Genomic DNA, 18052 nt, shown 5'->3' on the forward strand with positions numbered 1-18052 from the left:
ATTAGGTTACTTGCAGCGTTTTTGTCTCCTTTTGGTATGTCATATTTTAAATAAAACTGCTTTGATTTGATACTTTTTACCTAGCTTTGATAACTTTTTATTGATAAAGTCATTTGCTGATTACATGTGCTTTACTGCTACAGAAGCTCACTAAAATACATAAGTTTTCTTTTCTGTGGATTTTCCTAATCTCCTTCAAGTCTATGGGGAAAATCTGCCTTAAAAAACCGCACAAGAGAAATTGAGGTTGCAGATTTTTTTTTTGTTTTTAAGGGGTAAAAACATGCGGGGAATTCCGCTGACGTCACTGAGGCTGCAGGAAGTCCCCGCAATTTTTTTACAACGAATTAACCCCTTAAATTAACACCTACAACTCCAAAATTTTACACAAAAACCCTCATCTAATTACTAGTGATAGACATAAGAAACAAACCATGAAATGGTTAATTATATGTAAAGCATGTGTCATTTCATGTCGGGTAGGGGAATGAATTTACAGAAGCCGGCAAATGTTACAGTGGCTACTCTGCTATGAAGAACTGCATGAATTATATATATATATATATATATATATATATATTCTATGTGTCTATATCTATTCTTTCCTTTGTGTTTGAAAACCTGTCATAGGGCTCCATTAGATGTCCATTTTGCAAGTCTGCGAGAAAATCTCGCCAGCCGGATGTCAAACGGATGGTTACATGCGATTAAAATCGGATGAATGAAGAAAAATCGCATAAAAAATGGATCACTGGTCAAGAAACATTTGTGCGATTTCAGACCGTTAAAATCGGACCGATTTTTTATTTGTTGTGTGTGACTCCAGCCTTACAGGCAACCCTGCATCTGTTTATTACCTTTCATATGGCACATTTGCTTTTTACTACTACACTACAATATTGATGCATAGCTGTCAGTTCAGTGTTTACATATTTATGTATTATTGCACACAGTTTGCATTATATGGTTTTTATCATTCTTTTGATATTTATATGTGTTGGGAGTTTTACAAAAATACTACAATCTTTGTATTAAGTTTGTTTGAGTACTTTGTACATATTACCTGGGTGGACCCACTCCATCTTCTTGTATACCTGTGGTGCCTTCCCTTTTTGATTATTGTTTTATATGTTGTTTTTAAAATGTTTGAATAAACTTTACATGTTTTAATTATTCATATAATTGGCCTCCTTGTAAAGCCTTCATTTGGTGTTCTTTACAAATACTGATCAAATACTGAATTTGTGAACGTGGCCTATTGGTGTAAATCTGGCATGGAGAAAGTCATTTAATAAAGTAGCTGATGAGGTTTGCAATAGAATGTAACTTTTTTTTTTTTCAATTCCAGCTATATATTGAGCACGTTTAAGTTTTTGATCATTTTTTTCTTATGGATATATGTTAATTAGTTGTAAAACAAGAGTACACCATACAGATCCTTAGTGAAAATAAGCTTTATTACACCAAGTAATAAATACATACAAAGATGCAAATTGTTAGACCTCATTGTTTTTTTCCTTTCATGGACACAGCCTAGTGTGAATCAGTAATAACTATTAGGCTATGTTCATATGTTGCGGTTTTGCTGCTTTTTTATGCAAATTTTCAGAGGTGTTTTACAGAACCAGCAAAGGCTATGAGATTTCAGAAATCTCATGCACACATATCGTTTTTTTTTCCTGACTGATATGGCAAATGCAAGTATCAGGTTTTATTGCATTTTTGGTGCAAGAACCTAAGGAAGTTGAATCATGTTTTTTTGTGCACTAAACTTTTTCAGCATATACAGGAGACAAATGCACCTGACAAAGACACAGTAAAAATACAGCAAAAAACTCAGCAAAACCTTTCTTTAAATGTCAAGAGACGCAACATGTGAACATAGCCTTAGATAGATTTTTAAATCTACCTATAGAAAAGTTTTTGTGCCCTCTTTCAGGTTAAAGCCGCATTCACATGTCCATGTGTCATAGTCCGAGTATGGACCGTGATTCACGCAGAGGCTGCGGGTCTCTAGACCTAAACTTGACAGCCTCACAGACATATATATGGCTGCTAAGCTCGAGTCAGGAGACTCGTAACCGCTCCTTGAATTATGGCCTGACACGGCAGTGTGAATGTGGCCTAAAGAACACATGAATGTTGAATGGTTAGCAAAGCGTTTACATGCAGGTGCATAGGTCATTGGTAGGAACCTATTAAGAAAAAATAGTATCAAGTGTATGCAATGACATTAATAATTACAGACTAAGAAAAAAATACAATGCATCAAAACGAAAAGTAACATACTTATCCTCATAGGTATCTTGCAATGGTTTGAAAGGAAAGCGATAATCAGAAAATGACCTATAGATTACATCAGTTTGTGTCAAATGCATTTATTTTTTAGGCAGTTTTTTTTCTTTTCCATGTTACAATCTGTATTAAAAATAAAAATCTTGCAATTTTCATACTAGTAACTGGGGACAAAACGTGTACATTACATACAATGAACAGACTCTGACCCGGTCTTTTAAGTTGAAGCATCCATTGAGCCTGTGCAAAGGTGATTGTGAAGGTAGGAGGAGCATGGTCAGCTGTGAAGTCGCCTATTGTGATTGGTGGATCCTGAAGTATCAACTGTGCATAGAGGTGTTACCTGTCACTATAATCCTGCCTCTGATGATAATGAAACTGCTGTAAACTATTCCTGAAAGAACAGGAAATAGGAGTCTAAAAAAGCCTCAGTGGCCAGTGTGAATATTGCAGGATTACCATTTTAGTTTTCTAATAATGATTGTGATTTGAGAAAATATTTTTTAACACAAGTAACAACACAAAAACCTGATTGAGGCAATATGGATTTTCTGATTATAGCTTGCTTTTAAAGCAGCTCTATGACTAGATTTTACTATGTAAACTTTATACATTATTAAATTGATCTCTTATGAGGCTGGTGTACTTCTTTTGAAAATTAATTTCAAAATGCCAGAACAATTCTGCTATTAAATTGAACATTTTATATAATATTCTCATTTTCATGTCAGAGGGAAGAACTTTGAATAAAAATTATAGATTCATTCTGACATGACTTTATAAAGGCAAGAACACCAGCCTCATCAGGTCCAAGAGGTATTTCTAATAATATATGCAGCTTGTGTTGTGAAATCTGGTGACAGACCTGCCCTGAAAGTAACTATTAGGTGATTCATGATGCCTAAACTAGGGCAGCATGAATCAAATACTGCTCCATCATTACACATGTCTAGGTGTCACTCATTTTTCATGTGGTATTCTTAAGTGCAAATACTTCTACAATAGTATACAAATATTTCACACCCCTTTTCCAATTTGTTTGGTCTGTTGATTTGCACTTTACGTAATAAAGCACTATTATAGTTAAGTTATTGAATTTATCATGGTTGACTTGTTGATCTATTAAAGAGATTTTCCTCTTTTAAAGGGGATCTGTCACCCCATTTTAGCCCTATCAGCTGCGGCCACCGCCATCAGGGGCTTATCTACAGCATTCTGTAATGCTGTAGATATGACCCTGATGAAACCTGAAAGATAAGAAAAAAGTTAGATTATACTCACCCCGGCGTTCGGTCCGGTCCGATGGGTGTCGCCGTCTCGTCCGGCGTCTCCCATCTTCATACAATGATGTCCTCCTCCTTGCTTCTCCCTCGGCTCCTGTGCAGGCGCACTTTATCTGCCCTGTTAAGGGCAGAGCAGAGTACTGCAGTGCGCAGGACCTCTCTGACCTTTCCCGGTGCCTGCGCACTGCAGTACTTTACTCTGCCCTCAACAGGGCAGATAAAATACACCTGCGCAGGAGCCGAGAGAGAAGCAAGGAGGAGGACATCATTGTATGAAGATGGGAGGCGCTGGACCGGACCGCAACACCCATCGCACCCGACCCTGCCCCCCGGTGAGTTGCCCCCTGGTGAGTATAATATAACTCTTTTTTCTTATCTTTCAGGTTTGCAGAATGCTGTAGATAAGCCCCTGATGGCGGTGGCCGCATCTTATAGGACTAAAATGGGGTGACAGATTCCCTTTAACTTTTATTCCCCCAAAGGCTCAGAACTATAAAAATACCAAACGGAGCTTCTCTGGTTGCACTGCGCCTATCCAACACGGTTATGGTCTTTGTTGATTGGCTGCAGCACTGTAAATAAGATGCCACTGCTGTAGTCACAAAGCCCATTGATTGGCTGCAGAAGGTACGAGCATGTAATTGCTGCAGGTGATCAATAAAGGCCAAAGCAACAGCGGATTTTCAATGGTGGACCTAGGGAGGGTGGTGTCCCACATACATGCTGGGATCGCTACATGATTGGCAAGTATCGTTCACTTTTTCTATTTATTAAAATATGACAAATGTATGACTGCATTTATTTTATCGTGTTGATGCCATGTCTGCTCCAAATGTCTCCCTGTCTACATATGTTAACAAAATAATATCACTTTCAATCCATGGTCGCATGCTGTACTGGTGATGGTTGTAGTACAGCACAAGACCATCAGAAGGTCAGAGCTGGATCTGCGAGGAAACCAAGAGAGGGGAGTATAGTTTTTTGTTTTCCAACATTTTCATCTGTTTTAAAACATTTTGGACAACCCCTTGAAAGCAAGGGTGTAATTCTGTTAGCCTTCAGAAAATACAACATTGGATAGATGACTACAAGAAATGTTTAGAGTCAAGAATTTTGGTCATAAGTTGTTGACTGACAGGCTGGCACTTTTTTTTTTTCTATTAAATTCAGCCAATAAACGATAATGCCACATTAAATGTTGAAGACTTGTTACACTTGTTCCAGCAAATTCTGCTGATTTTCAGTAGAAAATAAAAGAAAATAAGTAATGTAATTTGTCCAGGATGATGGTGAAAGTTTACTTTTGCAAACAACTCTATGTATCACTGTTAGGCTAAGTGCAGACGGACTTTTTAGCCCTGCGGATTTTTCCGCGCAGAATTGAAGAAATCCGCAGGTCAAATGACCTGCATTTCTCCTGCGGATTTCTTCCTGTTTTCTTGCGGTTTTCCCCTGCGGATTTGAAGAATGGAGCAGGTGGAAAACCGCACAAAAGAAGTGACATGCTGCATATTTTGAACCACAAGAAAACCGCGCGGAAAAATCTGCAGCGTCTGTACAGCGTTTTTTTTTTTTCTATTGACTAACATGCTACTGTACATCACAATGCGGATATGCAGCATTTCTGCGCAGTAAAATCCGCTGCGAATCCGCTGGATATCTGCATCGTGTGCACATGGCCTTAGGATTTGTTTGTGGTTGGGCTCAGTAGAGAATCGAGAATTGCGAACCACTTATACCCCAATGTGCCTACACACTGTAAGGCCAGATTCACACATCCTTGTTTCACTACTCGAGTATGGGCCATGATACACAGAGAGGCCGCAGGTTTCCCATACCTAACTTGACAGCCTCACATGCCTATGTAGCAGTTGATTTTGGATCAGGAGATCCGCGATTGGTCCTCTTGCAACGTGATTGGTAGTCGGACCACGAAACACGGTTGTGTGAATCCGGCCTAAAGGTCAAACAGGGCTAAAGAATACCCTTAGAAAATACCTTAAAGAAATTTGACTATGTTTTCTGACCATTTTGAAACCCAAACGGTTTGTATTGTCTTAATGAAGTTGCTCTCGTCTTTAAAATGTTGCCCCACAATCACAAAGTAGCACTTTTGAATTCTGATATGAAAATGTGAAAATCATAGGTAAAAAATGTCCTAACGCAGGGACCATTTATAGTCTCATGCCCCTTATTTGGATGAAGTGGCAGTCACACTCCTGTGTTGACACTCAATTCACTGTTTATGGGATTGATGACGATAGCGGAGAGAAGTTCTCGGCAACCTCAATCAGACCATAGAGCATGAACTGAGCTGCTGTGCATATAAGTGACCACCACTCCATTCAAACGGGATGCTGGACCTCCCTTCCTGTGAACGGTGGGGGTCCTAGTGATGGGACTCCCAGACATTTATCACCTATCCTGTTCATAGGGGATAAGTTGAGAATGTTGAGTGACTTTTTTAACAATTTTGATCACTACTGCAAACAAAATAAAAAGTATCAACAAAGAAAAACATGCGTTGTTCTTGTACGACCAGCAAAGGTAATAAGCATTAAATTAGAATGCAGAAAAGTTGTTAGAACCTGAATATCAATGTACAAGAAAGATAAACAAAATATATTGTTGCTTATGATGCAAGAAATCATCAATTTCCTTGGACTCTTAGAAAAAGAATCAGAGAGCCTTCAATACTTTACTACAAGTGGAAATTCTATTTGCTAGTAAAAATTGCATCTTGTGTTTAGCAGCTTTACAGTACATTAGAGGGATATCAAAAGTTAGTGAATCCCACTGGCTAAATATTCAGAAAGACTGCCCTGAAGTTTAAAAAAAAAAAAAAAAAATCCGGATTTAGCTTTGTATGCTTCAGAGAGGTTTCACTTGGCATGGCTAGGATCTGGCATTTCGCTCTGTCTCAGCCAAACATTCTCGTACTAAACCCCTTGCATGAATAATTCCTGAAGAAGAAAAAGAAGAAAAGTGTATTGTTATTATACAATGTATAAAGAAATCAGATTAGTGTTACACTTTACACATTTCTGCATAACATATACAAGCTAGGTACAGATTTTGCATGCAGTTTTGAATTGTAAATCTTCCTTAAATATTTTCAATCTATGAATATAAATACTAAATGCACCAAAAATGTATTGGAATAAGTCTTACAGTTTGATATAAGCATCATTTAAATGTCTTCAATGAATCACCAACAATCTAATGATTATTCGGCCTCCAAACAGAGGTCTCAGCTCACTTATTGTATAATAAAATAATTATATTGTTTAATATTGATTACGCTACTGCAATGTGTAGCGCTGACCTGAGAAAGATCACCAGAGTTCATAGCTGACCTCACTGACGTCATCGCTCGCTGCGCGATTACAGCTTATAATAGAAAGCTGATATCAACCCCGATACTATTACCCCACTTGCCACCACACCAAGGAAGTGGAAAGAGCAGAGGCCAAGCTCCAGAACTGGCGCACCTAAAGGATGCCCCATTTCTGGGGAGTCTGAAGGCTGTTTTTAGTCTGGGACGGGGCCAATATCCATGGCCCCTTCCTAGGCTATTAATATCAGCCCTTAGCTGTCTGCCTAGCCTTTGTTAGCTATTAAAAACAGGAGAACACTACGTCTTTTTTTTTGGGGGGGTCACCCCTTATTAACCCCTTTCCGACGTTGGGCGTAATAGTACGCCCACGTCGGAATCCCTCCCTTTGATGTGGGCTCCAGCGCTGAGCCCACATCTTTTGCGGCACATGTCAGCTGTGTTGCCCAGCTGACATGTCTCTAAAAGCTGCGGGTTGAATCGCAATCCACCCTCTGCTGTTAACCTTTTAAATACCGCTGTCAGAGACTGACAGCAGCATTTAACTAGCACTTACGGGAAGCGCACCGGAAATCCCGCCCATCAGTGACCTCTATGGTTGTCAGAGCTGGATTTATATGAGTGCTGCCCGGTGGTCAGCGGTCATAGCAAGTGAGCATTTAGATAGCCTGTGTGTAGCAGAAGCGATCGAAGTAGTGCAGCTTCTAGACTCCTATGGAGACTATTGAAGCATGCAAAATGTAAAAAAAAAATAATATAAAAAGTTCATATCACCCCCCCCTTTTGCCCTATTCAAAATAAAACAGTAAAACTAAAATCAAATATACACATATTTGGTATCGCTGCGTACAGAGTCGCCCGATCTATCAATATAAAAAATTAACCCAATAGCTATATGGTGTAATGAGAAAAAATTCAAAACGTCAGAATTACATTTTTTTTGGTCTCCGCAACATTGCAATAAAATGCAAAAACAGTCGATCAAAAGATCGTATCTACACCAAATGGAATCAATATGGAAACAATACAGGTCTCGGAAAATGGCGTCTTTTTTTTATTTTATCATTATTACCAAAGTTTGGGGGTTTTTTTCACCGCTTAAATAAAAAAGAACCTAGACATGTTTAGTGTCTATGAACTCATAATGACCTGGAGAATCATAATGGCAGGTCAGGTTTAGCATTTAGTGAACATGGTAAAAAAAAACAATTGTGGGATTGCACTTTTTTGCAGTTTCACTGCACTTGGAATTTTTTTTTCCCATTGTCCAGTACACAATATGGTGTCATTCAAAAGTACAACTCGTGACCAAAAATTAAAAAAGTTATATCTCTTGGAAGAAGGGGAGCAAAAAACGAAAACGCAAAAACGAAAATACATCTGGTCATGAAAGGGTTAATAACAAGTAAAGGCTAAGTAGACAGCTGTGAGTTGATTTAATAGCCTGGGAAGGCCTGTTTCACACATCTGTATTTTGGCATCCGCATGCATCCGTCAAAGTGTGAAAAAACGGATCCGTTTCCGTTTTGCCGCAAACTGATCCGTTTTTTTGACGGATCCGCGGTAGCCGCTAATGGAAGTCTATGAGACAAAAAACTGATCCTCCAAAAAAATGGCGGATCCGTTTTTTAACGGAAAACAACGGATTTAGACGGATTTTAAAAAACGGAAGTGTGATCCAGGCCTAAGCTCCATGTTTATTATCCCATTCCCAGACTAAAAAAAACAATAGCCCCCAGCTGTCTGCTTTCTCTCAGCTGGTTAAGAACAATATGGGGGACCCCACGCCATTTTTTCTTTTAATCCTTTAATATTTAGTTAATTACATGTACAGTAAACTATACACGTACTGCATTAATTATATATTTCACTGATATATTTTTATCTATGTATCTATCTGTATATAAAATTATTTTATTTGTTTGAAAACTAGCTTGAATTGACAGAATTACTGTATGTAAAAGCTGATGCTAAAAACGCATTGTATACGCATGTCATATGGATGCTAGGTGAGGGAAAAAAACATGCACTTGCATGGCATATGGATGCTAGGTGAGAAAAAAATGCATGACACTCCAACTTTTCTGGCTTAGAATCTCAGCTACTTTTTATATGCAGATTTGAGCATACCCTTAAATTTAGGCTCCCATAGGAACATTTAGACTTCCTGTTCCACACATCAGATGATTCAGCAAGTCTGAGTGAAGGTCACAAGATATAACAGCAGTCTTCTTTATGGAATTTCTCTACGTTCTAGGGGCAGTTTAATTTATTGGGATTTTCATTTCCTGCACATCATACTTGTACTTGATCAGATTATATATCATATTTCTCAAATCATCTTTAAGCTATGTGCCCACGTAGCATTTTTTAAACGCTCAGGAAACGGGTTCAACTTCCCAGAAAACGCGTATTTTTTCCCGCGCGTTTTTGCTGCGATTTTTGCGCAAAAAAATGCGCGTTTTTGATCCGCGCATCTTTTGGACTCTTGGAAATAGCCAAAAACGCGGACCTAAGCGGAAATAAATGAACATGCTGCGTTTTTGTACCGCTAAGCGTCTCCTTAGCGGTAAAAAACGCATCCATTGGCACAAAAAGGCCAAAATGCATTAAAATGAATGGGATGCTTTTTAGCGTTTTTGATGCGGTTTGACCCCGAAAAACGCATCAAAAACGCATAAAAAAAAGCTACGTGGGCACACAGCCTAATGAACATGTTGCGTTTTTTACCGCTAAGCGTTTCCTTAGCGGTAAAAAAACGTATCCATTGGCAAAAGAAGGCCAAAATGCATTTAAATGAATGGGATGCTTCTTTTAAGCGTTTTTGTTGTGGTTTGACCCCGAAAAACGCATCAAAAACGCTTAAAAAAAGCTACGTGGGCACACAGCCTTAAGTAATTTTTGCAAGGTTGTGTAACTTAAAGGTTAAGTTACAGAAATCAGAACTACTTAATATAAATTTACCGGATCAGGAGGTGGAGCAACTTAGGTCCAGTTTCTCTTTCCACTGGAACAAACATTCCATTAAATATTTGGGTGTCCGTATCCCAGCAGATCCTCAGAAATTATTTGAAATCAATTTTCTCCCGCTTAGGAGTTCGTTGGAGAAGGAGATGGGGGGCCTGGCAATGCTTACCACTGTCGTGGTTTGGGAGGATAAATGCCCTCAAGATGGATATCTTGCCTAAAATATTATACTTTTTTCAGACCATCCCATGGGACATAGAACGATCCTTTTTTTTGGGGTTTCGTAAAATGATGAGAAAATTTGTTTGGCATAACGGTAGCTCACGTATTAGTTATGCCCAACTGATTAGGCGTAAAGAAAATGGAGGAGCAGGTCTACCCGATTTACGCGCATATCATGCAGCAACCATTGGGAACTGTGTTCTAGACTTGTTCCATAAGGCTATGTGCACACGTAGTTTTAGGTGCTGCGGATTTTTCCGCGCGGATTTGGAAAAATCCGCAGGTAAATTCTCAGGTCAAAAGACCTGCGGTTTCACACCTCTACAATGGAGAAGGTGTGAAACCGCTGCGGATTCCGCACAAAGAATTGACATGCTGCGGATTTGAACCCGCAGCAAATCCGCACGGAAAAATCCGCAGCATGTGCACAGCGATTTTCAGTTTACCATTGAAAACAATGGTACTGTACAACGCAGCTAAATATGCTGCGGACCCGCAGAGCCTGAAACGCTGCGGATCCGCAGCAGAATCCGCAACGTGTGCACATGGCCTAATAGGGCATCTAAACTTTGGGTGGACACAACACGAGCTATCCCCGAACCTTTCTCGGGGAGTATTCTGGCTTCCGTACAATATTAACTTGGGGAAGATATCTATTTCCTATACACTGTATACTATTGCGTGGGCTTGGAGGCGATTTGCGAAACGTTTCTCAGTGGCAAATATACCGTTAACCGACCATTAACTCCTCTGGTTGGGAATCCTGGGCTCCCCACTGAATTGCAGCATCCAACTTCTATAATTCCCCCTGTTATTCAGGGATCTGTATCATGTATTAAGGATGTGACTAGCCAGACGGGCATCTTGTCTTTAGAAGTCATTTTAGGAGATAGGAGGCGGCCGCCAGAGCATTGGTTGCAATTTTTGTAGCTTCAGAGTTACATTAGGTCTTTAGCTTTGGAGGGGGGACTCGTACCACATGTCCACCTCTTTTGAAAGACTATGTTTCCTACCACAGGGGCCGGCACATGCTGTTTCTTTGATATACGGTATGATAGTGTCCGGGGGGATGGGGGTTGGGCCTCTCAGATGCACGATCCAGAGGCAGAAGGAATTAAACAGAGAAATTACATCTGAAATGTGGGCCAGGGTGTTCACCTCTGCACATAGGCTGTCGGTGTCCTGCAGAATCCAGGAGCTGAACTATAAAATATTGACACAATGGTACAGAACACCTGTTAAGTTGCACAGGATGTGTCCGACAGTCCCAGACTAATGTTGGAGGTGTAATGGGGCAGTGGGATCTATGCTACATATATGGTGGATCTGTCGGGGTGTCAGACCCCTATGGAATGAAATATTCGCACTCTATAATTATATTGCTAATAAACAAGTGGAGGCGACCCCAGAGATGGCATTGCTATCCATTTTCCCAGGCTCATTATCCAACATTAAGAAAAGTATGTTGCCATATTTCATGACTGCAATGCGTCAAATTATACCCAGGCTTTGGCGGTCTTCGTTTGTACAGGGGCGGACTGACTGGGTGGAGGCGGTGGATGTTCTATGTCGGATGGAGGAGATGGGGGCTTTTGATGAGAGGTCGGGTACCAGTTGGTTTGCGGTGTGGCATCCATGGATTCAATTTAAAGAGTCATGTCACTTTCAGTCCTGGCTAACACAAGGTACACTACCTCGTCTCCCATAGCGAACAACCATTAGTGGGGTGCTGGGCCTCAGGCATCTTATCAATATCTTTGTCTCGCTGTTCTCTTTTTTTTTTTCCCCCTATATTTTCTTCTAGTCTTTCCTTCTCATTTTCTTTTACCTAACTAGGTTTCTCTCCCTCTTCCCTTGATATAGCCATTTGAGATATATATGATGATGTAAATGGGATAGGTCAATCTTAATAGTGGCGAAACTGTTGACAAAGGTATCTCTACTCTATTAATGTGCGTTAAAAGTTGTAATGTTTGTTAATATTACCTGTTTAATAAAAATATATTTTTAACAATAAATTTTGCATTATCTTGAAGAAAAGCCCACTGTCAATATGGAATACCATCTCCATGAAGGGGTGTACTATGTCCTCAACAAGGTTTTTAAACACAAAAAAGCCAGAACCCTAGATTTCTAGAACAAGCCTAACGTATTACCCTGCGTCCTCTGGCTTGCCTTCTTCACATAGAGCATCCTGATTCTCTCTTTCTCAGATAAGTAAAGCATACTCTCCTAGCACCCTGGGCTGCTTCACAATCTTTGGCTAGCCTTGTGATGATTTGTAAATCAAATTGATTATCTTTGTTTTGTTCCTAGATAAACATAGTTTACTCTTAATAAATACATTTTTATTACAGATTTTAGTATACAAATACTAAACCACAATAAAAACCAAAGCAAGTGGGAAGAGCGAGGCTCAGCGCCAGATTTGGCGAATCTTATTGATGCGCCATTTCGGCAGAGGACTGATGTTATTAGTCCTTGAGGGGGCCAATACCCATGGACTGTTTCTAGCCTATTAATACCAGCTCACAGCTGTAAGCCTAGCCTTTGTTGATTATCATTTATAGGGAGAACCCCATGTCATTTTTTGGGGGGGATCCCCCATTTTAACAACCAATAAAGGCTAAGTAGACAGCTGTGAGCTCATATTAATAGCCTGGGAAGCTCCAGGGGTATTACCACCTTCCCAGGCTATAAAATATCAGACCCCAGATGTCGGCTTTCCCTCAGCTGGCTATTAAAAATTCAGCCATACATAGCATTCAGCAAATTTTTCTCCCCAATTCCAGGTGAGGAAAAACTTGCAGATGAGCACTGCCTCATTGACCAACATTGTAGCAATTGCAATGCAAGGTTTCCTCACATTGCACTCACCGAGTTTAAATGATGATTTGAGTGTACCCCAAGCCTCAGAATGGTCCAGGAACATAAGACCTGCATGTTGGCGTGCATGAGTTGTGAAGAGCAGAGAGAGGCAGAGTCACAAGAAGAATACGTAGAAACCTGCTCAATCTGGTGCATTGAGCAAAAAATGCATGTTTTTAATATGATACTAGTTCGATGTCTTTTTTGGGTAGAGAGAGGATGATGATCTGAGAATGGAGATTTTGAAGGTGAAGATGAGTGATGAGTGATAAGAGGTCAAAGTGGTGTATGTCATTATCTAAATAGAAGGCTTACTAATGATGTCTTTAAAGACTTTAGTCAATTCTTTTCGCAGTGGCCTAGCATCATAGAGATGAGTATGTCCACATAGGAGGACAGGATTACCTCGGGAGAAATGATTCACTGGAGTTGAAGCTGAAGGTGTCTGTAGATGATCCAAGCAGAAGTGAGTAATTGTTCAAAGGGGTGAGGGGGGGTTCTATTATGCAAAAGTGTTGGAAGTGGCCTGGTGCCCATGGCCCTGATTCCTTGATTTATTTTGTGAGGTGCTCAATGCTGAAGAGTGTTGGAAGGCAGGGAGACACTATACAGTTTGCTATTGCTCAATTTCAAAGGCTCACGCACTGCAGCCTATTGTTATTTGTACATTGTACAAGTTTGTTTGCTACTGCCAATAACTGTGTGTATATATAACAGGTAGTAGATTTATGGGCTAAAAATTGTAGTAATGGAAATCTGTCACCAGGTTTTTGTTTTTCCCATCTGAAAGCAACATAATGTAGGTTCAGCGACGCTTGTTTCAGTGATGTGTCACTTAGTGGGCTTTTTGCTGAGGTTTTGATAAAATCACAGTTTTCTCTGCTGCAGGTCACCCAGTTGTCTGAATGCTGAGCTGTGTATAACCCCACCCACACCACTGATTGGCAGCTTTCCGTGTACACAGTGCATAGGCAAAAAGCTGCCAACCAGTGGTGGGGATGTGGTTGGACTACACGGCAGCAGGTTTGCTAGTCAACTAGTGATAATCTCCTGCTGATGAAAGAGTGATTTTATATAAACTACAGCAGGCAGCCCAGTAAGTCACACATCACTGGAATCATTGTCTCTGTCTCTGTGAGATTAAGCTGCTCTTAGATTAGGTAGCAAAAACTTTTTGACAGACTGTTTTCTTCCTCAAATACAACTAGTAGACAAGTAACAGCTAACACCTTTACTATAAAGTGGCATCTAAATGTTTGGGCAGCCCTGGTGAAAATTACTGTTATTGTGAACAGTTAAGTAAGTTAAAGATTAAGTTATCTCTAAAGGGGCTAACGTTAAAGACGACATATTTCCTTTGTAATTTTAAGCAAAAAATATATACTGTTTTTTCGGACGCACTTTTTTTTCTCCAAAAATGGGTAGGAAAATAGGGGGTGCATCTTATAATCCGGATGTACCTGCTCTGGCTGTGGTGGAGAGGTGGGGGAGCAGCAACAGCAGAGCAGCGGGTCACAGGACGCAGGAGCCGGCGGCTGTTGTTATCTCCTGTGCCCGATAATAAAGAGACATGAATATAGGCGGGGGGGGGGGGGGGCAGTGATAATTAACCCCTTGCTGACTTTGTACGGTTTAGTATGTCCGATGTCAGTATCCCACGCTTTGATGTGGGCTCCGGCGGTGAACAGCTGACATGTGCCCACAATAGCTGCGGGCGGAATAGCGATCTGCCCACGACTAATAACTAGTTAAATGCCGCTGTCAAACTCTGACAGAGGCATTTAACAAGCACTTCCGGCCATTCAGCCGGAAATATGCTCACCAGTGACCCGTGTCACGTGATCGCGGGTCACCGGTGTGTCGACATGACAACCAGAGGTCTCCTTGAGACCTCTATGGTTGTTGATGCCGGATTGCTATGAGCGCCATCCGGTGGTCGGCACTCATAGCAAGTCTGTAATTCTGCTACATATATTTGATCTGAGCATCGCCTATATGTAGCAGAGCCGATCAAGCTATGGCAGCTTCTATCTTCCCATGGAGGCTATTGAAGAATGCCAATAGTTAAAGAAAAAAGTTCAAATCACCCCCCTGTCTCCCCATTCAAAATAACACAATAATAATAAAAAAAAAAAAAAATCACACATGCACATATTAGCTATCGCCGCGTTCAGAATTGCCCAATCTATCAATAAAAAAAGGATTAACCTGATCGCTAAACAGCATAGCGGGGAAAAAAATCAAAACGCCAGAATTACGGTCATTTAATCGCCACGACATTGCATTAAAATGTAATAACGGGAGATCAAAAGAACATATCTGCAAAAAAATGGTATCATTAAAAACGCCAGCTCGGCGCGTAAAAAATAAGCCCTCACCCAACCCAAGACCATGAAAAATGGAGACACTATGCGTCTTGGAAAATGGCACAATTTTTTTTTTCTTTTTTTTTTTTTTTAGCAAAGTTTGGAATTTTTTTTTACCACTTAGATAAAAAAGAACCTAGACATGTTTGGTGTCTATGAACTCATAATGACCTGGAGAATCATATTGGCAGGTCAGTTTTAGCATTTAGTGAACATGGTAAAAAAACAAACAAACTGCAGTTGGAATTTTTTTTTCTGTTTTCTAGTATACGACATGGTAAAACCAATTGTGTTGTTCAAAAGTACAACTCGTCCCGCAAAAAATAAACCCTCACATGGCCATATTGACGGAAAAATAAAAAAAGTTATGGCTCTGGGAAGAAGGGGAGTGAAAAATGAAAACGCAAAACCGAAAAAAGCTCCGGTCATTAAGGGGTTAATTTCTATTTAATCGCAGACACGCTGATATCCGCAGCCGCCGACTTCCAGCAGCTGCTGGGTGTTCACCTGTCCGCGCTACTTAAGGCAATGAATATTCACTGCTTTCCACTCCCACAGGCGTGGAATGCAATGAATATTCATTTTCTTTAGTAGCGACACGTGTGAATGCCCGGGGCAATGGTATGGTATGGGGCCATGCATACCAGGACGGAGATGGTGACCCTGCATACCAGGATAGGGATGGTGGCCAATCATAACAGAATAAGGATGGGCCATGCATAACAGGACGGAGATGGGGCCCTGCATACCAGGATAGGTATGAAGAGGCCATGCATACCAGGATTGGGATGAGGGGGCCATGCATACCAGGATTGGGATGAGGGGGCCATGCATACCAGGATTGGGATGAGGGGGCCATGCATACCAGGATTGGGATGAGGGGGCCATGCATACCAGGATAAAGATGAGGGGGCCATGCATACCAGGATAGGGATGAGGGGGCCATGCATACCAGGATAGGGATGAGGGGGCCATGCATACCAGGATTGGGATGAGGGGGCCATGCATACCAGGATAGGGATGAGGGGGCCATGCATACCAGGATAGGGATGAGGGGGCCATGCATACCAGGATAGGGATGAGGGGGCCATGCATACCAGGATAGGGATGAGGGGGCCATGCACACCAGGATTGGGATGAGGGAGTCATGCATACCAGGATTGGGATAAGGGGGCCATGCATACCAGGACGGAGATGGTGACCCTGCATACCAGGATAGGGATGGTGGCCAATCATAACAGGATAAGGATGGTCCACGCATAACAGGACGGAGATGGTGACCCTGCATACCAGGATCGGTATTAGGAGGCCATGCATACCAGGACTAGGATGAGAGGGCCATGCATACCAGGATTAGGATTAGAGGGCCATGCATACCAGGATAGGGATGAGGGGGCCATGCATACCAGGATCGGTATTAGGAGGCCATGCATACCAGGACTAGGATGAGAGGGCCATGCATACCAGGATAGGGATGAGGGGGCCATGCATACCAGGATAGGGATGAGGGGGCCATGCATACCAGGATAGGGATGAGGGGGCCATGCATACCAGGATAGGGATGAGGGGGCCATGCATACCAGGATAGGGATGAGGGGGCCATGCATACCAGGATAGGGATGAGGGGGCCATGCATACCAGGATAGGGATGAGGGGGCCATGCATACCAGGATAGGGATGAGGGGGCCATGCATACCAGGATTGGGATGAGGGGGGCCATGCATACCAGGATAGGGATGAGGGGGCCATGCATACCAGGATTGGGATGAGGGAGTCATGCATACCAGGATAGGGATGAGGGGGCCATGCATACCAGGATAGGGATGAGGGGGCCATGCATACCAGGATTGGGATGAGGGGGGCCATGCATACCAGGATAGGGATGAGGGGGCCATGCATACCAGGATTGGGATGAGGGAGTCATGCATACCAGGATAGGGATGAGGGGGCCATGCATACCAGGATTAGGATGAGGGGGATATGCATACCAGGACGGAGATGGTGACCCTGCATACCAGGATAGGGATGGTGGCCAATCATAACAGGATAAGGATGGGCCACGCATAACAGGACCGGTATTAGGAGGCCATGCATACCAGGATTAGGATGAGGGGGCCATGCATACCAGGATAGGGATGAGGGGGCCATGCATACCAGGATAGGGATGAGGGGGCCATGCATACCGGGATAGGGATGAGGGGGCCATGCATAACGGGATAGGGATGAGGGGGCCATGCATACCGGGATAGGGATGAGGGGGCCATGCATACCAGGATAGGGATGAGGGGGCCATGCATACCAGGATAGGGATGAGGGGGCCATGCATACCAGGATTGGGATGAGGAGGCCATGCATACCAGGATTGGGATGAGGGGGCCATGCATACCAGGATAGGGATGAGGGGGCCATGCACACCAGGATAGGGATGAGGGGACCATATATATCAGGATAGGGGATATTAAGTACAGAATTTACTATATTTTCTGTTTCAAAATTTTTTCTTATTTCCTCCTCTAAAAACTAGGTGCGTCTTATAGTCCGAAAAATACGGTATATTTTCATCTTTTCCATTTTAAAAATTACAAAAAGAAAAATGGGTCCATGCAAATTTTGTGTGCTCCGATAACTTTGACCAAGGTTTCACACCTTAGTGAGCCTGTTAGGGTTATGGCTTGTTCCTTATCATTATTTGGAAAGGCCAGGTGGTGCAAATTTCC

At 41.8% G+C, this 18052-nt stretch overlaps 1 protein-coding gene across 2 annotated transcripts in view; it reads right to left on the reverse strand.

The window, feature by feature from the left end:
- Positions 1-1438: 1438 nt before the first annotated feature.
- Positions 1439-18052, reverse strand: part of CDK2AP1 (cyclin dependent kinase 2 associated protein 1) — a 39097-nt gene continuing 22483 nt past the window's right edge. For both annotated transcript variants that reach the window (XM_073586092.1, XM_073586091.1), the window contains exon 4: positions 1439-6541. In XM_073586092.1, the coding sequence (XP_073442193.1) occupies positions 6474-6541 (68 nt within the window). In that variant the 3' untranslated portion in view covers positions 1439-6473. The remainder of the gene's footprint in view (positions 6542-18052) is intronic.

This window comes from Dendrobates tinctorius, unplaced genomic scaffold (genome assembly GCF_039654945.1).
Source record: "Dendrobates tinctorius isolate UK_male_01 unplaced genomic scaffold, ASM3965494v1 ptg000090l, whole genome shotgun sequence".
NCBI classification, from domain to species: domain Eukaryota; kingdom Metazoa; phylum Chordata; class Amphibia; order Anura; family Dendrobatidae; genus Dendrobates; species Dendrobates tinctorius.